The sequence below is a fragment of the Lissotriton helveticus genome, chromosome 1_1, assembly GCF_964261635.1.
Source record: "Lissotriton helveticus chromosome 1_1, aLisHel1.1, whole genome shotgun sequence".
NCBI classification, from domain to species: Eukaryota; Metazoa; Chordata; class Amphibia; order Caudata; family Salamandridae; genus Lissotriton; species Lissotriton helveticus.
Genome location: NC_136057.1, coordinates 1,669,273,606 through 1,669,296,271, shown reverse-complemented (window position 1 = coordinate 1,669,296,271; position 22,666 = coordinate 1,669,273,606). Strand labels below are relative to the sequence as shown.

Genomic DNA, 22,666 nt, shown 5'->3' with positions numbered 1-22,666 from the left:
AGAAAGAGGCAGCAAGTGCGTTCAAAATCATTTTTTTTATTGTTCCATTAATTAAAATTCTTACAATCTGCTGCATTTTCATACGTAAGAAAAGAGAGAAGAGGAGAATAAAAGAAGAAAAAAAGGATTAAAAAAATACAATTCTAAAATACATAATCATCATGCAGATTCCACCTAAAATGTCTGGATTCACTGAGGTTTATAAGATTATTAAAACTGCGGCCAAGGCTGAGTCTGAAGTGCTAGTGCATTGAAATAGCAGCTGCATCTATATTACCTTTATAACTTATACAGGCTCTTTAACGTAGCGTTTTAGTGTTTGTTTTATTGCACACCTTTAACTTCTCCAACCCTTGAATAGGAGTGTCTATGGAAAAAAGCCGGCGTTTATGGATATTAGCCTCAGTTCTATGCATTTGGTTGGTCTGACGTGCATGGTTGATCTACTAAACTTGGTTGATTGTATTTCCTTCTTCGCTATGTAAGCCGTGAAGTTGCTGTAATTCTGGCTGGATGGCCAACTAATTACTACTGGTGGCTTTAGTTGTATTTGTGAGGGCGACCCGTATTGCATCTGTGAATTTCCCTAATCTGGCTGCAATCTGTACTGTTTTGACCGAAAAACACAGGTCTGAGACTTCTCTGCAATGTCTAAGACCATGGGTCCTGCAAATGAGAACTACCAGACGCTGTTGCTCACTTATCAACTTTGGACAGCAACACAAGAGGTGAAACCAAGATTCCCGTTGGTAGCTACATAGTCGACAGGCGATTAAATTGTCCTGTCAGGCCCAAGATGGATTGAAGTCCGCGACTGGTAGTGCAAGAAGCCTCATGTATGAGATTTTCTTACTGGTTTGAACTGTCAAGGCTTGCCCGAAGTAAGGATGGGATTTACCCAGGATATAGGAGGCATCCAGTCTAGAGAAGATGGATTTGGTGGTGTAGGCTTTCCAGATCTCTTTCAAATGAAATTTTCTTCACCTGTGCGTTCACCGACTTTTTCCAGGAGGTGAGTGGGATATCATAGTTTTGCAGGTTTTGTACCTCTATTTCAAGTAGATTTAGGGCCTCTGCCAGCTGGGCCTGCCATGGGGAGCCAGCCACTTCAAAAATTGTTTTGATTTGGGCTTTCAATGAGAGTGTTGGAGCACGGAGGGTGCTGATGTAGTATTTAATTATGTCCCCTGAACATATGGCGTTCGGGCAGGCGAGTCCCAGTTCCAATCTGACTCGGGATCTCCTAGCCTGTCGAGGGACCATTAGAACCTTTTTGTAGGCTGTATTATAGAAATGCATTAAAAACCTGTTGAAGGCCCCAGGAAATGCAAGGTGACCATAGTTGATAGAGGGAACGAGTTTGCCACTCAGGACTTTCAGAATGGGATGTGCGGTGGGACTGTTTAGCAGCTGATTTAGGTGCTTTAAACTGTAAATGATGCCAGCCCCTTTACTTCTTAGATGTTTTAAGTGGGTTGTTGGTGTTGACCAAACTGATAGCCTGACGCCGAGGTAGTTGTAGCCTGTGGATGTTTTTATTTGCTAATTGCCAAGGCGCTATTGGGCAGTTTTCTTTTGAGTATACTTCCCAAAAATAACTATCTTGGTCTTCTCTTGATTCACTGTGAGGTTATTATTTCGATTTAACTGTGGAGTGCGTTAAGAGCTTCCTGTATGCCGGTCCACGTGTGGTCCATTATTGCGATGTCATCAGCATACTGAAGGATTTGAAGCCGCACTTTCCCCAACATTGGTGTAAGTAGGCATGCACCATCCAGGGCTTTGCCCAGGTCTGCTGTGTAGAGATTAAATAGTAGTAGGGCAAGGACACGGCCTTGTTTCAGACCATTGTTGGTTAATACCTTTTCTGTTGCAGTGGATAGCCTGGTCTTTATGTGGACCCGGTTTCCCTGGTGTAGTGCCATCATTGCTTTTAGTAGTTGCCAGGAGATTCCCCAGAAGTCTAGTTTTTCCCACAGTTTCCCTCTGTCTACATGGTCAAATGCTGCACTGTAATCCACAAAGCAGCAGAAGAGGGGCAGTTGTGTCCGCTGTGTAGCTTGATGTGCCAGGTAACTCAGTGCTAGGATGTTATCCGTGGTGGAACTTTTGGGCCTGAACCCTGATTGAAAGAGAGGAAGGATATTGTTGTCATTTACCCAAGCTTCTAAATCTTTCAGTAGTATCCTTGCATATGCTTTGGCTTCTAGATCCAATAAAGCGATAGTTACCTGGTTTTGTGCGGTCCCCTTTTTTGTGAATTGGAAAGAGGATGGAGTCTTTCAAAAACATAATATACTTGCAAACATGACGCTCAACCCGAAGTCATTGCCGGGTGCGATCCCACAGGTTGCATCACCCTAGAACCTCCCTGCTCAAGGGTCCTGTGACCTCAGTGACAAAGTCACTGTTGCTCTGGGGTGTGCTGCTTCGTAGGTCTGCCCAAAAGACTGGAGGTGAGCTTTAGTATGGGTTTTGGTGGACAGGCCTTCAATGTTAACCCACACTTGCCTCTGCTAGGGTCCACCTGCTGGTGCTAAGACACCAGGGCTTCTAAGGTCTTTCGGGGCCTTCTAAGGTCTAGCACAGGAATGTGCACCCTCACGATAGCGGTCTGGTGGACTGGTCATGAAGGCTGAACCTGGTTCCCCAGTTCCAAATTTGACAGTTCAGACCATAGTGCCACATCCTCTCCCCCACTGAACACCATACTGCCACACTGAGAGAAACTTGCACTGTCTTCAGGTACAACCCAGTTGTGCCCCGCTATAAACACCTCATTGTGACTCAATTTAAATTATGCACTAGACAAGAGTAATATGCTGCCTAAAATAAAAGTAACAACATCATGGAAAAAGTAAACACTCAAGGGAATACAAGATTAAGTAACACATGTGAAATGTAAGAAGGAACAACATAGTTACCTTAAAGTTTTTTCACTTCTTATCCAGAAATCAGTGAGTGCTTTTCCCTGAAAGGCAAAGGACATCACTCTTGGGCCCAGAATGGACTTGTTTTAATGTCCATTACTTATATCCTTACAAAAAGTAAGCAGTATGGTTTATAAAGACCACATTCCTGAACACAGAGTGGCGGTGCACATTTTGTTTTCCAATCCACCCATCAAGCAGGTATTGCAGTACATACAGGAATGGTGCTCTTCCCCACCAAAATGTTGTTCAAAGAAAGACAAGAAAACAAAAGTTACGCTTCACTGGCAAACTCTGTGAAGTGGCGCTAATGTGTTTGTGTGTGTTTGCGACCCACTCTGTCTAGCTTTATTTAGTGATTATTCTCATTTTGAACCTTTTATTTCTCTCCGTCCAGAGGCTGCACTTTGGAATAGAAAAATGTCGGAAAAAGACGACATTTCCAGCAAAGGGGTTTTTCTTTTTTGGATCCACTTTACAGACAAACAAATAAATGAAAGGAGTGGAAAGAAGGTGTAATAACCGTTTCTTGAAGTCACGGTTTTCAGTAAGTGTGGAGGAGCAAGGCAGAAAAATAGGGAGGAGAGAAAGAAAGGGAGGGGCAGCTCCTAGCAGCAGAGCAGGAGAAGTGAACACTGTCCTTGTCCCCTCTGGGCAAAAATAAAAGACAGAGGGCCTGATGTACAACCCTTCCATTTTCCGACTCGCAAATTGCTTCAGTTTGTGACTCACACAATGTAATGTACAACAGTGTCTCAGACACTGGTTGCGATTCACGAGGCAGGTCACAATTTGCGACCCCATTGGGAATGGCCCACACTCACAGGGGTGGTGGCCTACTGGGGTCAGCAGACCAGCAGACCGCCATGTCTGTGACTGCTTTTTTAGGTCTCGGACCGTAGGATGCGCTTGCGCAGTCTCACTCCGAGATTTAATGATTCTTAGTATGGGAGCTTTAACTCGCCCCTCTTCTCCATTGGCTGGCTTCCTAAACGGAGGCCAGCCATTGGAGGAGAGGCGCATCACTCCCTTTAAGCCCCGTCTTTTTCGGATTCGGGGGCGTGTTTTTTGCGTTCTTTCTCACCGTGATGTCATCCGTCACTCAACAAAAAACTCGCCCCCGATTCCGAAAATATCGGAGCTTTGCGGCAGCCATTTCTGTCCGACCGGTTGTCCTGGCTCTCGGCCCGAGCCAGGACAGACTCCGAACTCCAGACCACGCGGCAGACCACGCGGGACTTCTGTCCATTCAGCTCCGAAATCCCTCATTGCTGAAGCCTTAAGACCCTTCTGAACTGCTGCCCCGGGTCTCCTGCCCCTAAACATACCCTCCGAGCCGAGGCTTCAGCCAAACAAAGTCCTGCCGCCCCCTCCGGTCTAGCATCTGTCCTCTGGAGCGCAGGGCTCGCTGCCCCTTGCCCGCTCCGGAGCCTTGTTTTTTGCTGCTTTCCTTTTACCGACAGTCTCCCGGCTCCGTTCCTTCCAGCTGCTTGCGCTGACAGACAGACGGACGGACAGGAGGGTCGTGTCTGCAGGTGAGTCCTGCATACCGCCCGGCTCCCGTTGGGGGGACGCGGCTGGGGCCGCCGGGAGGCAATGGGTGTTGGCCGCGCCGATGGCACTTCCTCACCGGCTTCTTCCTTGTTGCAGTCACATGTGTCCCCCCGGCAGGAGCGTACGGTGAATCTCCGACCGCTCTGAAGAGGGGGCCAGGGCAGCAGGGGCTCCCTGCAGCCTTCAGCCCTGTTACCGGACAGTACTGCTGCTGCGGCGCCTGCCCTTGGGTAGGTGTCACTGCGGCAGTTGACGTAAGCGTTCTAGGTTAAAAAGAAGTGGTATCTGGAAATTAAAAAATATATATGCAAAGTGTGCACACCTTTCAGTGGATTGGTTTTCTTCTGCCCAGACTCTCTTTGGGGGACTCTCTTACTTTTTTACAATACCTTGTCTTTTTTGTTGGTGTCAATCTCTTATTCTGTGATTTGTAGTCTGTCAGGGGCTTGGTGGAGGAGCGCTCTTCAAAGCAGATGTTAACCGTGCCCGTGCAGACGCCCGGGGGCGTGCAGAGCGTGATCAAGGCAGGATTCGTGCGTGGCGTGTCTTCCCCTGCGGCTGCATTCGGTTCTCCCTGCATTTGTATTGGTTTTCTTGGCCGCTGTGACTCACACAGTGTGCATGTAATGTACAACGTGTAAGGGCTGGCTCTGCACCCCGCCGCCAACACCCTTACTTGGCCTGAGTAACGTTTTCTTTTCATGGTTTCAGAGAGGACTGCGTTTCCCTATTTCACTTAGGTTATTCGGTAGTTCTCTAATTTCTCCACCTGAACATTTAGATCCGCAAATGGAATGATTATATTTCAGTTTTCGATTATGCATACCAGTCAACACGTTGACTCTTCTCCAATAAGGTTGAAATCTATGTTTAAGAAGGTGATCTAATTGAAGTCATTGGATAATGTAGACTTGCTTCAGTTTTGGGGTTATACACGCAATCATTTTTTGCCTTTTTCCAGTGGAAAGCGGAATAAGACGCGGTAGGTTAATAGAATTTGCATGTCTTGGTTTCCTCCCTGTACTCTTGCGTGGAAGCGTTGTACCCCGGGCTAAGTGTAACCCCATCAGAGCTAGCCAGCTAAGACTGTCACAAACTGTAGTGTATAGATTACAGGTCCTCAAATCGCCCAACCCTCACTTTTGTCTATTGAAATCAGAAGTCCTGAGAATTGCAGATCGTGCCACCGGATCCTGTAGACCTCAGCAGTATCCACCTTTGACAATTAAATCACACGTTAAACTCTTGGTCTCCGCCATTACCTGCCAACTTGAAGAACAATCTCATGGTGTGAGGATGGGGCGGGGCCTTGTGCCTAGAAGTACCTATGGGGCACTTTTGAACCCTACCCTGCCCCCAAGCTCCTCCCCCTCCCCCCAAAAGCTTGCTGAGGCTGGTGCCGATTTCCTAGATGGACATCGCAGCTCAACGCCCTGGAAAACGTGCTGGAAAACCACCATTTACAATGGGAGAGGTTGTGGCCATACAGAGTTGCCGACTTTGGAGCTGGGGAACCAGGTTCGAGCCTCTGTCGGCTCAGCTTCCTGTGATTCTGGGCAAATTACTTAATCTCCCCGTGCCTACAAAAAAATGAATGTGTCTTTGTGTAACGTAACTGGTGCTCATGTAAAGAGTTCCAATACCTTTGGGTCGAGTTCACGCTATATAAATGTGCAAACAAAAATAGTTTCAGCTCATTTTCCCTGCCACCGGGTGATATCGGCTTCTCACTGGGAGAGCGTGTGATTGGGGGCGATATTGTGTGTCACACGGTGGCACCCTGTGACTTAAATGGGGTAATACGTCCCATATACACAGAGGAAATGCTTGGTGCTGTTGCGCGTGACCGATAAGCACTTGCTTGCTTTCCTACACAACGAATGCGCACAGTGGTATGACGTAGAGGGTTTAGATCTGCGTGCCCAAGACTCAAGCTGCTGTTCTGCTAAGTATGTTGAGCTCAAGGGCTCGGTTCTGCGGCTCATAGCGCACATGCACCGGACAGGGAGTTGGCCCTGCATTGCATGCCTAGGCCAAGATGTTGGTTCTAAAGCTGATGTCCACAGTTTGGGAGAGGAGATAGTGCTGCAGAATGTTTTTTTTTTTTAAGAGTTTTATAGAGCGTGCACTAAACCCAAGACATCGGGTATCGGAGCGCTTTACATGAGCACCAGTTTTGTTACAGAAGAACACATTCATTTTTGTTAGGCATGGGGAGATTAAGTGATTTGCTCAGAATCACAGGATGTTGAGAGTAGTTGCCGAGACTCGAACCCGGTTCCCCAGCTTCGAGATCGACCGCTGGGCTACATCCTCTTACAGGATTTGTTCTGCAATTTATGTTCATAGGCCACGGTATGTTCTACTGCTTGAGCAAATGAGGAGGTAAAGGGGGTAGTCAGGGCTTTAAGTGGAATGAAAAAGCTGGGGGTTCTCTCAAATGGGCGTGCCAATGTAATTAAGAGAGCGGCTTAAAAACACGTTGCAAAAAATCTGTGCTAAGCATAGTGCGCCTCCCGACTTGTATTTTGCTGTTTCTATAATTGCAGCCAGATATATGATACAACAAGTAACATCATACCTTCAAGTGAGGACTATTGGCTTTGTCAATGGTTGTTAGTTGCTTAAGATAAATAACCAGCAACTAAGGTTTGTATATAATATTGAAAAAGCTTCCACTTAAAGCCCTGATTACACCACGAAAATGTTGCTGCTCCCCAGTTTCAAAAAGAGAAGGGAAATCCAGAGAGAAAATGACTCTCTTTAAAGGATTTCCCTTCCCCTGCAACGCTCACCTGGCATGACCTCATGCTGTAACTTCTCCACTAGTGAGAAGTGAGCAGTGTGAGCACGCGCACATCCATGGGCCTGCTGTCACTGCAGTCGGGAAAGAAACAGACCACCTGTGCCAGAGCACAAAACAGAGTCCAATAGAGACCCGTTTCGAGGCCACCTGTAAAAAACTGCTGGTGCTCAGAACCGGTGAGACCGGCCCACATAAAGCCCTGGGGGTAGTTCTGTAGCATGGGCACATGACTGGTTGCATCTGCAGCTCACAATCACTGGTCTGGGGGTTGGATGTGACAAATATACCCAGAAGAGGGTGCTGGCTGTGTAACACAAAAACAGTATAATATTTTCGATTGAGTCATTTGCCATTTTGACAAGTCTTATGGGTTCCTGAATGTATTCTTATTGTTTAGCATCAGTATGAAGGCAATGCGCAATATCAACGCACACTCATTAAAAATCATTGATTAAAGTGCTTTCTATACTATTTATATGGAAAATAAATGAGACCGTACATATAACATTTACAGAGGCATTTCAGTTGAAAGAATGGCGCAATGCACTTTATTTGTGAATAAGTTAATAGAAAACTTAAAACCTTGCACAACAAGTCATTGGAAATTTATTTTGGCTGCTTCAGATTTTGCCATGAGCATGCTTTGAATTAATCATTATGCCCATTATAGGTTGAGAACTAAACCCAGTCTGAAACTTAAATAATGTCAGCATTACAACCCCATTTTTAGGTCGAGGACTGTGTCGCACTGTGCAGCAGTGTGGCGGAGCTCCAAGATTTAATGTTTCTTAGTAGGGGGCTTGAACCCGCCCCTCTTTTCCATTGGCTGGCCTCGTAAATGCTGGCACCAGGCAGCAAGAGTTCCGGGGAGGGGGCAAGGTTGCAGACCGGGCAGGGGCAGGGTGGGAACAGAAGGTATAGCGGGGTGGGGGACAAGAGCAGAGAGTCGTGTGTGAGTGTGTGTGTGTGAGCACTGTGTGTGTGTGAGAAACTGTGTGTGTGAGTGAGACACTGTTTGAGACAATGTGTGTGAGACACTGTGTGTGTGTGAGACACTGTGAGTGTGTGACTGTGTGTGTGACACTGTGTGTGAGACACTGTGTGTGTGTGACACTGTGTGTGTGAGACACAGTGTGTGTTTGAGGCTGTGTGTGTGTGAGGCTGTGTGTGTGTGAGGCTGTGTGTGTGTGAGGCTGTGTGTGTGAGGCAGTGTGTGTGTGACGCTGTGTGTGTGTGACGCTGTGTGTGTGACACTGTGTGTGTCAGACACTGTGTGTGAGACTGTTTGAGACACTGTGTGTATGTGAGACACTGTGTGTGTGTGAGACACTGTGTGTGTGTGAGAGAGAGACAATGTGTGTGTGTGAGGCACTTTGTGTGGGACCCTGTGTGTGAGACACTGTGTGGGACACACTGTGTGTGTGTGTGTGTGATACTCTACTCACTCTCTACTAACTCTCTACTACTCACTCTCTACTCACTCTACTACTCTACTACTCACTCTCTGCTACTCCTCTACTCATTCTCTACTATCTACTACTCATTCTCTACTACTCACTCTCTACTACTCTACTATTCTCTACTCACTCTCTACTACTCACTCCCTACTACTCACTTACTACTCACTCTACTAACCATCTACTACTCACTCTCTACTACTCTCTACTATTCACTCTCCACTACTCACTCTCTATTACTCTCTACTACTCACTCTCTGCTACTCACTCTATACTACTCACTCTATACTACTCACTCTACTACTCTCTACTATTCTCTACTCACTCTCTACTACTCACTCTCTACTACTCACTCTACTACTCACTCTCTACTACTCCCTGCTACTCACTCTCTGCTATTCTCTACTACTCTCTACTACTCACTCTCTACTACTCTCTACTACTCACTCTCTACTACTCACTCTATACTACTCACTCTCTACTACTCTCTACTATTCTCTACTCACTCTCTACTACTCACTCTCTACTACTCACTCTCTACTACTCACTACTCACTCTACTACTCACTCTCTACTACTCTCTACTACTCGCTCTCTACTACTTTCTACTACTCACTCTACTACTGTCTACTACTCTCTACTACTCACTCTCTACTACTCACTACTCACTCTACTAACCCTCTACTACTCACTCTCTACTACTCACTCTCTACTACTCACTCTACTACTCACTCTCTACTACTCACTCTCTACTACTCACTCTCTACTACTCTCTACTATTCTCTACTCACTCTCTACTACTCACTCTCTACTATTCACTATTCACTCTACTACTCACTCTCTACTACTCACTCTCTACTACTCACTCTCTACTATTCTCTACAACTCTCTACTACTCTCTACTACTCACTCTCTACTACTTTCTACTACTCACTCTACTACTCTCTACTACTCACTCTCTACTACTCACTCTCTACTACTCACTATTCACTCTACTAACCCTCTACTACTCACTCTCTACTACTCACTCTCCAATACTCACTCTCTACTACTCACTCTCTACTACTCATTTTCTACTACTCTCTACTACTCGCTCTCTACTACTCACTCTCTACTACTCACTCTACTGTTCACTCTCTACTACTCTCTGCTACTCGCTAATACTCACTCTCTACTACTCTCTACTACTCACTCTCTAATACTCACTCTCTACTACTCTCCACACTCACTCTCTACTACTCACTCTCTTCTACTCACTCTCTACTACTCTCTACTACTCACTCTACTACTCACTCTACTACTCACTCTCTACTACTCACTACTCACTCGACTAACCCTCTACTACTCACTTTCCACTACTCACTCTACTACTCACTCTCCACTACTCACTCTCTATTACTCTCTACTACTCACTTTCTACTACTCTCTACTACTCTACTCTCTACTCATTCTCTAATACTCACTCTCTACTACTCTACTACTCTCTACTACTCACTCTCTACTACTCACTCTTTACTACTCTCTACTACTCTACTCACTCTCTAATCACTCTCTACTACTCACTCTCTACTCACTCTACTACTCTACTACTCACTCTCTGCTACTCCTCTACTCATTCTCTACTATCTACTACTCATTCTCTACTACTCACTCTCTACTACTCTACTACTCTACTATTCTCTACTCACTCTCTACTACTCACTCCCTACTACTCACTTACTACTCACTCTACTAACCATCTACTACTCACTCTCTACTACTCTCTACTATTCACTCTCCACTACTCACTCTCTATTACTCTCTACTACTCACTCTCTGCTACTCACTCTATACTACTCACTCTATACTACTCACTCTACTACTCTCTACTATTCTCTACTCACTCTCTACTACTCACTCTCTACTACTCACTCTACTGCTCACTCTCTACTACTCCCTGCTACTCACTCTCTGCTATTCTCTACTACTCTCTACTACTCACTCTCTACTACTCTCTACTACTCACTCTACTACTCACTCTCTACTACTCACTCTATACTACTCACTCTCTACTACTCTCTACTATTCTCTACTCACTCTCTACTACTCACTCTCTACTACTCACTCTCTACTACTCACTACTCACTCTACTACTCACTCTCTACTACTCTCTACTACTCGCTCTCTACTACTTTCTACTACTCACTCTACTACTGTCTACTACTCTCTACTACTCACTCTCTACTACTCACTACTCACTCTACTAACCCTCTACTACTCACTCTCTACTACTCACTCTCTACTACTCACTCTACTACTCACTCTCTACTACTCACTCTCTACTACTCACTCTCTACTACTCTCTACTATTCTCTACTCACTCTCTACTACTCACTCTCTACTATTCACTATTCACTCTACTACTCACTCTCTACTACTCACTCTCTACTACTCACTCTCTACTATTCTCTACAACTCTCTACTACTCTCTACTACTCACTCTCTACTACTTTCTACTACTCACTCTACTACTCTCTACTACTCACTCTCTACTACTCACTCTCTACTACTCACTATTCACTCTACTAACCCTCTACTACTCACTCTCTACTAATCACTCTCCAATACTCACTCTCTACTACTCACTCTCTACTACTCATTTTCTACTACTCTCTACTACTCGCTCTCTACTACTCACTCTCTACTACTCACTCTACTGTTCACTCTCTACTACTCTCTGCTACTCGCTAATACTCACTCTCTACTACTCTCTACTACTCACTCTCTAATACTCACTCTCTACTACTCTCCACACTCACTCTCTACTACTCACTCTCTTCTACTCACTCTCTACTACTCTACTACTCACTCTACTACTCACTCTACTACTCACTCTCTACTACTCACTACTCACTCGACTAACCCTCTACTACTCACTTTCCACTACTCACTCTACTACTCACTCTCCACTACTCACTCTCTATTACTCTCTACTACTCACTTTCTACTACTCTCTACTACTCTACTCTCTACTCATTCTCTAATACTCACTCTCTACTACTCTACTACTCTCTACTACTCACTCTCTACTACTCACTCTTTACTACTCTCTACTACTCTACTCACTCTCTAATCACTCTCTACTACTCACTCTCTACTACTAAATCTGCAAAAACAGCCTGACCTTACTCCAACCCTTTACTCTTTTCCTAAAGGCACTAGTGAACAAAATGCCATATGTCTCACCTTTATTACAATAAAACAAATCTGTTTGTAATCAGGTGGCTTTTTAGCTTTAGCTTTATTAGTGTTTTTCAAACTTTCATGGACATAACATGCATATATATGCGTATATATATGTATGTGTGTATATATATATATATATATATATATATATATTTATATATATATATATATATATATCCATTCAATGCAGGCACTCTAATTGAGGGAGACCACAAGGAGCAACTTCGTTCAGGATTTTAATGGCAGCCTGCAAGCACAAGGTAGATCAGCAGCACCTCTCCCATAATGTGAACGCCCGCTCACCAGGAAGGCATCCACAAAGCGGCGCACTGGGTGACAGCCAGCTTCCCCCTCCACCCACTGGGGAAAGAACTTTGATTTTATTTTGGAACTGTTTGCACACCCACTGGGGTGAAGTAATAGCGCACTACAATATCCAGGATGCATTGGGATCCAGCCACGCCCGTGAGGCAGGCAGTACTTCAATGTGCGCAGAAACATTACGTGCCAGCAGTTGCTTTCATCACACGCCGCAGATGAAGGGAGCAAGTCCCGAAACGCGTCCGGCGTTCACATTATGGGAGAGGTGCTGCTGATCTACCTTGTGCTTGCAGGCTGCCATTAAAATCCTGAACGAAGTTGCTCCTTGTGGTCTCCCTCAATTAGAGTGCCTGCATTGAATGGATATATATATATATATATATATATATATATATATATATATATATATATATATATATATATATATACAGATATAAACATATAAACATCTGCATATCTATATGAATAACAATATTAATGCATGCTTACATATACATAGATGCACACATATGCATGTTATGTACATGGAACTTTAAAAAACACTAATAAAAGCAAAACTAAAAGCCCACCTAATTACAAATAGAATAGCTTACATTTACTAAAGACGAGACCTATTGCATTTTCAATACGTGTGTGTGGCTCTGTGTGTGCGCATTGTTATTCGCAATGTCAATAGCTCAAACTCGCGTAAATACGCAACCTACTGCATTGCAAATGCAATAGGTCTCGTATTTGCGAGAGATTAAGCTATTGCCATTGAAAATGACAATTCCAATGTATTTATCTGTTTTCAAAACTAACACACATAAAAATGTTGTCATTTACAATGCCAATAGCTCTAACTTTTGCAAAGGCGAGACCGTTGCATTGTAAATGCTTGTTTTTTTTTATAAGATTACGCCAAGGCAATGATTTGAGGAAAAGCATTATCCAAATGTGGCCCGATTTTTTTTTTTTTGCGTGCCCGGACCGATTTTCTATCCCAAACCAAATTAAATAGCAAATGAAAAAAAAACACTGCACACAAATTATGCTTTAGAAGGAAAAATATAGAAAACCCTTAATGTCACAATAAATAGAGGGGACCGCGATTAGGAGAAAAGAAGCGAAATGTACTGAAGAGACAGCTGGGGGCACACCTGTGGCGCGAGGCAGGTCACGTGGTGCATTTCAAGCGTCACAGGCAGCTGGAGAGCTCCGCGCGCCACGAGCCAGGTAGCTCAGTCAGCAGCAGAGCCGTCAGTCCCGCCGTTCTCTGGACATGAGCCTCCTCGTGACTGTGCTGCAGCTCTGCGTGGCGCTGCTGGCGCTGCCGGCGCACCTCCTCGACTGCCTGGGACTGTGGCAGCCTCTGAGCAGGAGGCTCTTCCCGCATCTCATGGCCAAGCTGTCCATGGGCTACAACCAGGCCATGCACGGCCGCAAGAAGCAGCTCTTCAGCAACATGCTGGAATTCGCGGGTTCAACGGTGAAGCTCAAGGTGCTGGAGATCGGATGCGGGACCGGAGCGAATTTCCAGTTTTACCCACGGGGAGCCAGTGTCACCTGCACGGACCCGAACCCTAACTTCCAGCAGTTCCTGAAAAAGAGCCAGGCCGAAAACGATCACTTGCACTACGAGCGCTACTTGGTGGCATCTGGGGAACAGCTGGCCGGAGTGGACGATGCCTCGGTGGATGTGGTCGTCTCCACCATTGTGTTGTGTTCGGTGAAGAGCGTCGAGGCGGTTCTGAAGGAAGTCAAGAGAATCCTTAGACCTGTAAGTAGACATTTTTATTTACACGTCATAAAAACGTATGAAGGTACAAAAATGTAACGAGGACCTCTTTATATAGCGCGAACTCGACCCGGAGGATATTGGAGCGCTTTACATGGGCACCGGTTAGGTTACACAGGGACACATTTATTTTTGGTAGGCAGGGGGAGATTAAGTGATTTGCCCAGAATCACAGTATGGCGAGCCACCGCCGTGTTTTGAGCCTAGTTCCCCAGCTACAAAGTCGGCAGCTCTGGCCCTTACGCCACATCCTCTCCCTGTCGGATGCAGCCGCGGTCCGTGCAGGTAACAGCAGTGGGGGCGGGTAAGGGTGGATTTAGAGTGATGATGTCTAGGAAAAATTAAATAAGTAATTCATTTGCCCTCGGCATCGTCCCTCGAAATCCCACCCCACCGCTGTTACCAGCACGGACCACGGCTGGTCGGATGACACCCATATCGAGCTAGTTAATGTGTATCCTGTCTTGGCTTGTTTCCCGTTGGCCGCAGCATGAGGAATCCCACATTGCCAGAAGCTCTCACTGACCCAAGCTATGTTTGTGGAACAGCATCCATTTTCCTGGAGCCCCCAGTTGGCTGCCTGTGTCAAGTTTTGTTTATAAACCTGCAGTGTCGCTATAATTTAAACTTAATTCCTGACTCGGATCTTGCTGAGGTCGTCTTCTGTCCTTTCCGAAGCACAACGTCTGTTCCATTCTCCCTTCTAGCACCCAGTACCACCACCACATGCAGTAACTCCGGCGCCTTTCCCTCTGGCAGCTATTAAATCACGTGTTGCACTTGTGTATCCTACACCTCCCTTCCTGAACCAACCTCATGGCCAGAGCTAGCTACAGACATGTTGTTGTACCTATTGAGGCGTGCCAGTAGTGTCTTGCTGCAGTTTGGTACAAATGTGTGACCCCCCTCGGCTCGAGGACTGAGAACAGCCCCTGCAGCAGAGCTCTTCTGCTCGTGCACTCGCCCTTGCCTGCCTACCCTTACATTTGAATGCGATCACATGGCGCTCGTGCACTGGCTCATATGTTCGGCCATTAGCAGGGGCGTAGCTAGAGCTTGTGGCGCCTGGGGCTACCCTTCAGATTGCCGCCCCTGGGGAGGGGGGCAGGGGGCTGGGGAAAAAGGACCGAGAGACACGTAGTATCGCCGCTAATAGTTACCTCGATCATGCAAGTTGCATGCACATACATGACACGGTCCAAGGCTACACAGTTAAATACACCTGTGAACGGCTGTACAAAGGAGAACACACAGACTGCCACCATACTAACACTTACATTTGTGACATTTAATTGCGGCTCTCTCCAGCACCTGCACCGCCACATATGCAGTGCAATTCTTAAATCAAATATTGTAGCGTGAAGAACAAACTGACGACTTAACGTTCACTATAAGACAACACATCTTTGCTAACATGGATTTGTATGACTGTGGTGCGTCGGTGGTGGGAATCCCGAATCAATCCATTCCTCAAGATCCCCACGGGCACCGGGACAGGGTCGAATAGTTAGAGGCTGGCTCCGAGTCCCAGGATGTCGCGTAGTTCAGAAACCTTTGAAATGCCACCCGCTCGATGCGCACCGCGGGCGGCAGCTGAGCTCAGCATGACTCAGGGCCATGTGGCTCGTCCCAGCATTAGCCAGTGTCTTTGCGCGGGAGGTTGACATTGCGCGGGAGGTTGACATTGCCCAGGAGAGACTGCCTGACTCGCGCAGCGCACCACACAACCATAGCTGCCATGGTTTCAGATTGCAATGCGACATTTTTCATAATTCCAAAGTAATTATGAGTGACATTCCAACATCCATGAGTGACACTATCTTGCGGGCAAAAATCAAGCAATCAAGATGAGAGGCACATATTAAATATCAGAGATCCTACCCATTTGAGCAATGAGAAACTCTAAGAACATCTTAGAACTGCTGCACGGCACCAGAAATATAAGTGTACAAACCAGAGACACACTGTGTAACTGCAGGCTGGCAGGCACTGCTGCTGCTCAGAATGATCTGTTCATGACCACACGCTAGCCTAAAAAGCACATTTTATAGCATGGTTCAGCTTGTTATTGAAACTACCCTCACAACCCTAACCCTTACCCTCCTGCATCTGTCTCCCACCTCCGAGAAAAATACCAGCCTTCTGTTCTCATTGTAACATTTTGCAAAGGGCCTAGACACGATTCTTACATACAACTTTACATAGCTGCCAATATTTATAATTGCTTATGTGTGATATTTATATGTTTTCATTGTGTGACACTTCGAGTGGCACTTCCTCGTGAGTAAATCAAAGCAGGGACTATGATTTGCGTGCCTGTAAGTTTTCCATTACTATAGCTAAAAATACAACACAGTCTTCAGAGTGCCTGAATCCATCACATTTTGCCACTTATACTGTCCACTGCAGCTTCTCACTCTTTTCCTGCAGAGTGGACTGGCCTCAGAGATAACGATCTGCTCTGAGTCAGACCAGCTGCCTGGGACCGAAATGATGTTTGGGGGGTAGGGCGGAATCAGCATTTAGGTAATTGTGACACAGGGGGGAAAACATCCTGCCAACATCATTTAAGATTAGAGGCTGGGATAGCCTAGGGCAGCTCGGTAAAAAGAACTAAACTACCCGTTTCCGTCTGGAATTTGTGCACCACTAGTGCATAACAATAACTGTCTGGGGTGCATTGGATGCCAGCATTTAAAAAAAGGAAGGCGAGGTACCACCAGATCTGTGTGTGGGGGCTGCTGTTCGGATAATAATATGAATTGTCATGTTGTTCTTTCTCAATTGAAGAAAGCCTGTGGGAAGGCCCGACAGTGGGCTTGATTGATTACAACAAGTTTTGATCTGGGCTTATGTGAAGCAGGTATAATAACGGGGGAAAAATGTCAGCGCTCACCTCTATGATCCGTGCCCGCCCATCTCAAATCACACCAGCATTGATTCACGAGTAGATCCGCGCCGCTGGGAGGATTAACTAGATAAGCAGCAGCTGAAAGCCAGCGGCGAGCAGCTTCCTCGCTACAGGCTGCCCATGGCGAGTCTAAGTTAGCCGGTCACTGTGCTGGTGAGGGTCGGGTGAGCCTGAGAGGCCCGTCTCACCCGCGGTATGTACTGCCCGTGGTATTGCAAGCAGTGAGTGCACTGCAACTAATCTTGAAATGGCGCCCTTTTCCTGCACTGCCCTAATAAGTATCCCATAGAGATTGGGCATTGAAAGTGGTGTCACTCTTATGCCAGGCCAGCCGCTGTTTTGTGTGTTTTCATCACACCTCACTAACGCGCACATTAACATCATACCCGTCCCTCAAGCCTGCCTGCCGGAAGCTGCGCACATCGCGGTAGCGCGGTGAAACTGCAGCTCCCAATCATGCGTGCTACGTGCGTACACTGCAGACAGCAGTTGAAAGAAGGTGAGTTTGCCGCCACATTTATAATTTATTTGGGGGCTGGGGACATGACTGACAAAGTGTCAGACAGTGAGTGCCCCCAAATAAATTATAAAACCCGCCGCAACGGGCCACAAGTGCCGCCTCCAAAACAGTGCCGCCTGGGGCGGTCCGCCCCCCTCGCCCCCCCCCCCCCCCCCTAGCTACGCCGGTGGCCATTAGTCTTTAAATCTCTGAAACCTCAGGATTCCAGACCTGGCACGGGGTCACAGCCTATCGCATTTAAAAAGATGGACATGGGGACAGCACGAGCGTGGACTCCAGGGGGCATATTATCAAGGGGGTGGATAGGTACTTTTCGCCCTATTATCAAGCTGCCGCTAACAGCAGTTAGCGACAGCTTGAAGGCGATAGCGAGCGGGTTGGGGCCCGCTTTGCATGTCAGCGATATTTATCGCTAATGACATGCAAAGTGGGCGTACCCAACCCGTTAGCGACTGAAAGCAGTCGATAACGTCGCTATCGCCTATTCACAAGGCTGGCGTAGCGATGGAAATATTCCTGCTATCGGCAAAAACGAACACCTGCTCTGACCAGTTCTTAGCCATGTTATCCAATGGGAGGTGGATAACATGGCTAAGAGCATTTCGTCGCTAATGCGAGAATATCGCTATATTCTCAGCTATATTCTCGCATTACGCCGCTATTGCTGGATATTTTAGCGCTATGGAGAAAAACGTTGCTAATAGCATGTTTTCTCCGCTAAAATATCCAGCGATAGGCAGCGATAAAAAAAGTCGCTAAGCGCATTTAGCGATAAATATCGCTAGTTGTTGGTAATATGCCCCCAGGTGCGTAACGATAACCGTATATTTCGAATATTCGAAAGAGAAATACTTTGGCTCCACATGCGAAGCGGCTTGACCTTTGCTACGCCCGATCAGAACACACAATTATAAGCTACTCGTTTCTAACCATCCTTAAAAGCAGGGTACTGTCGTGCACTTAGATCCACAAACCTTTTTACTGATTTGAAGCATTTAACTTAACTGCATGCCACTTCAATTTTTCTTCTGGAATATGCACACCGAGGAACCCTAGAGGGGTCCACCACTGTCACAAGAGGTGTTTGCCAGTCTATTGCGTGCCCACAGCCACCTCATAAGGCTTCAGGTGAGGCTAAGCATTCGTCGGGGTAAGGATCAGACCACGATACTTGATTCAGAATGAGCCGTATCCTGGTCCGAGTCAGTCAGCAGACATCGCGGTTTAAAGTTCTGTAGAACATTGACATTTTTGAACCGGTGAAACTGGTAGTGCAAGGATTGCTATCACGCACTGCTTGAAAGACCCATGCCAATGCTAGGACAGCCAGGAGGGCAGGCTTGTGAGGCTGCACAGTCAGCATAGCAGGGGCCCTATTTAGGGTGCAACCTTCGCTGTTTGTGCCATGGCACACTAGATAATAGGTGCGCCCTGTGCAAACAGGAAAAGTGCTCCCCATTATTGTGAGGGTAGCTCATTCACGTGAAACACGGAGCGGCTGCTTCCAAGCTGGTTCCTTTCACTCTCTCACAGAATGACAGCCTCATCAACAGAGAAATACAGAAGAGGACCTAAGAAAATAAAATGCAATTTTTAAACTCAGTATTATATCTGTTAGCTAAATTGCATTCTTTTTTTTTTTTTTTTTTTTCTTTCCAAAACCTTTATTGGAGTAAGCATATAAAAGTACAAGAATGGGCCTACAACCTCACGGGCTGGCCGCTAATAACAAGGCACAGTGCATGTAAGAAAAATGTACACCCGTGGATAGGTACAGCTCAAGTACAAAGCATTACTCTATAGACATCACAGAACAATTTGTATTTTTATTTTTTACAAAAAGAAACACAAACACTAAAAGGCGAATGAACGATACTTAAGGTCAGCCCAAAGAGCGGAGGGGACGGTTCCACGATCAGGAGAACACACCCAGAGCCCGGAGGCTCCAATCAAGTCGGGGAGGGGGGGGGAGGGGAGCAGCGGGGAGAACCGGAAGTATAAAAAACCTTACGGAAAAGTTCCGGGAACTCTAGTCTAGGTAGAAAGGACAATCTCAGCAGTGTTTTCAAGGGGAGGGGTGCAAATACCCCCACGATAATCATTCCACTGGCCCCAAACCTTCGTCCACGCCCTGGGCCTGCCCCTGGCCACATAAACCGTCTTCTCACGAAACATGGACCAGTCCATATTGTCTTCCCACTTTGAGACCTCAGGGGGCCTGGAAGCGCCCCAGAGTTGCGCGACATCCCGCTTCGCAATCATGTAACCAAGGGTAGCCCATCTGGTCTGGGCCACAGAGTAGTCAGTGGGCTCCCACACATTCAACAGACATCTGCGAGGCTCCGGCCGCAGGGCCACATCCGTAACAGCAGTCATCACCTCAAGCACAGCAGTCCAATAAGCAGCTACAACCGGGCACTCCCAAAGGATATGCAAAAAGGTCGCACTCAAGCCACATCCACGCTTGCATAGCCCATCCGAAGAAAAGCCCATCGTAACCAGACGCGGACTAAATTGCATTCTTGAAACAGCTTCTAACTATCCCAGCTTTGGAACACATAAAAACGTGCCTCCCACTGTTCACAGTCAACCCGCTCTAGAAAACATTTGCTGAAATCTGCCAGGATAACTGGTGAAAACAAGCATTTGCAATGCAATAGGTCTCGCAGTTGTTAGAGTTTGAGTTATTGGCATTGTAAATGGCAATGCCATTTATTTATGTGTTGGTGTCTAAAACATAAATAAAAGGCATTGTCATTTACAATGCCAATAGGTTAAACTCTCGCAAATGCGAGACCTATTGCATTGCAAATGCTTGTTAAAATGATTGTTTGGCTCACGGATCCACCCATTCCTAATTGCCCTTAGAGACGGCTGACAATAGAAACTTTTAAGTGAAAATCAGCCTAATTAGCGGCACACTGGCAGAGGAGATCACGTCAGAACAGTATGCAGATGTCTGACGCACGGCCGCCATAGTAAACGTTAAAGTGCACACATGATGTTTTCTCGGCAGTCTAAACAGCCATACATGCGCAGTCCGTGGGGTTGGAGAGTGGGAATGTGGGGGGGTGAGCGGTCATAACAATCCTGCAAGCTGCAAATGCTTATGAACCACGGAGCAGGAGCCACGAGGGGGGAGGCAGCAGTAACTCACAGAGAAAAAAACATGGTGCCGCCATTGTGTAAAAAAACAAATACTCATAAAAATAAAGGCATGGGGCAGCGTTCCGCGCCGTAAATAATAAAACAAACGCACAGCCACAATTATTCTTGCCCAGGCTTACATGCGCGCTGCCTACAACAAACCAGCCATGCGCCATCATGAAATAATCGCAGAGAAATCTAGTAGATTGATAAAAAAAAACAGGCGCTGCCCGGCTGAGGAGCGAAGAAGCCCCTCCCGCCCGGCGTCGACGAGTCTTCCGTTTCTAGGCAACGGCCCCACCGGCACCAATCCCAGCGCGGCTCCTCGTCTGACGTCAGAGGAGCTGCTCTCGGGATTTCTGATTCTGAGGCTCCCGAGGTTCCCGGGCTGCGGCGGTGTTTACGGGGAGGCAACTTTGATTTTGCGGCGGAGATACGGGGAGTCACGACAAAAGAGCCAGGTGAGTGGGGGGTGGATGCGTGCATTTGTGTGAGCGCGCGCGCGCGCGTGTGTGTGTGTATATATATATATATGCAGTGTGTGTCTGTGTGCGCATGCGTGAGTGAGGCTGTGAATCTGAGGCATGGCATCTGCACGGCGCCGTGCGCGCCCTCGATGGCAAATCGGAGACGCTCGTGCCTGTACGCGGTCTCACATTCCCCCTAACACGCCAACAAAAGGTCCATCGCTACGCTCGACCTAAAAAACGGGACTGTCCTGCCATGTCGTCCCCTACTAGAAGTTTGAGTTATTGGCGCTGCAAATAATAATGTATTTTTTTTGTAATGAAATATCCCATCAGTAGCATAAGTAATAAAATAAAATCCAGGAACCAAGAAAAGGGTGCAGTGCCACAGGCTGTTACTAGGTGTACCTTTAAAGTTGTAAAAGAACCTCTATTAGCCACGTAAGGTACTGCACCCTTACTTATGTTACTGCTGGGATATTTTTTTTAACTAAAAATGCTATCAGCCTTTCATTAGTTTGAGTTTTATTGGCATTGTAAATGGCAATGTATTCTACCAATATGTTATGGAGTTTATGTATGTGAGGGTGTAGTGGAATTAAGTGGGTTGTATTGGTAAAGAAACGAAAACGTCCCGAGCGGCGTAATTACTCGGCCACCGTTAAGCGCGAGGAATCAAAGGCAAAAGATTTATAGTGAAAGTACCTCGAGAGGAGAGCTCCTCCAGGAGCAGTCTTCCACTCTCGAAGACGCACCGTCAATTACCTGGAACCCAGCCGAATGAGATGTTCTGGGTGCTGGTTGCATTCAAGCAGGAAACGCCCACATGAAACGCGTCGAGAGGAGGGCTCCTCCGGGAGCAGATTTCCACTCTCCAGACGCGTACATGTATACTCGAAGATACGGTGAGACAAAGCAATCCAGCAACCCAGCCAAGACGATGCCGGTGGCCAGCCAAGCCTACCACCAGGTATTTCGCAGGCAGACAGCAGCACACCAGGCGGGGACTCAACTCCTTCAGAATGAGTCTCCCGTCGTTTCTGACCAACCGCCACTTCCGTATGGTGAGTCACACACTGCTCCTTCCCTCACACACTGCTCCTTCCCATTTATTTGTTTAGCATTCCGCGATAACAATCATTGAAGCTACTGACCAGCGCTACATTATTAGCAGACATTCTTGCCAGTCCTAGTTTGTTTTTTTGCGGAGACATTGGCTATAATTATCTGGAGTATATCTGGAGCCTGGAATACGGGGGAGTTCCACAGTTGCTTGGTTATGCTTGCAATACCTATGCAGAACGCCAGTACGCTAGTCGCCATACTGGTGTAACGGGCAGCGAGCAGGCTTGCTCTTCAGTAGTTCTAGAGTTCTACAGAGCTGCAGCCGCAATTTGCAAGCGGTAATCCCGCGCCCGTAACCTGATACCTATCAAAGGCGTTTGGGGCTCTGCGCCAGACGGGACGGGACGAGACGGCCCGGTGGGGGGGGGGGGTCAGCTGGTGGTGAGCAGTGCGGCGCAGAGGCAGAGTGCTCCGTGCTCCGAGCTCC

General features: G+C 46.8%; 1 protein-coding gene across 1 annotated transcript in view; it reads left to right on the top strand.

The window, feature by feature from the left end:
- The first annotated feature begins 13,516 nt into the window (after positions 1 to 13,516).
- LOC144830677 (thiol S-methyltransferase TMT1A-like) overlaps positions 13,517 to 22,666 on the top strand; it is a 285,581-nt gene continuing 276,431 nt past the window's right edge. The window contains exon 1 of the mRNA XM_078688930.1: positions 13,517 to 14,051. Within this exon, the coding sequence (XP_078545056.1) occupies positions 13,554 to 14,051 (498 nt within the window). The 5' untranslated portion in view covers positions 13,517 to 13,553. The remainder of the gene's footprint in view (positions 14,052 to 22,666) is intronic.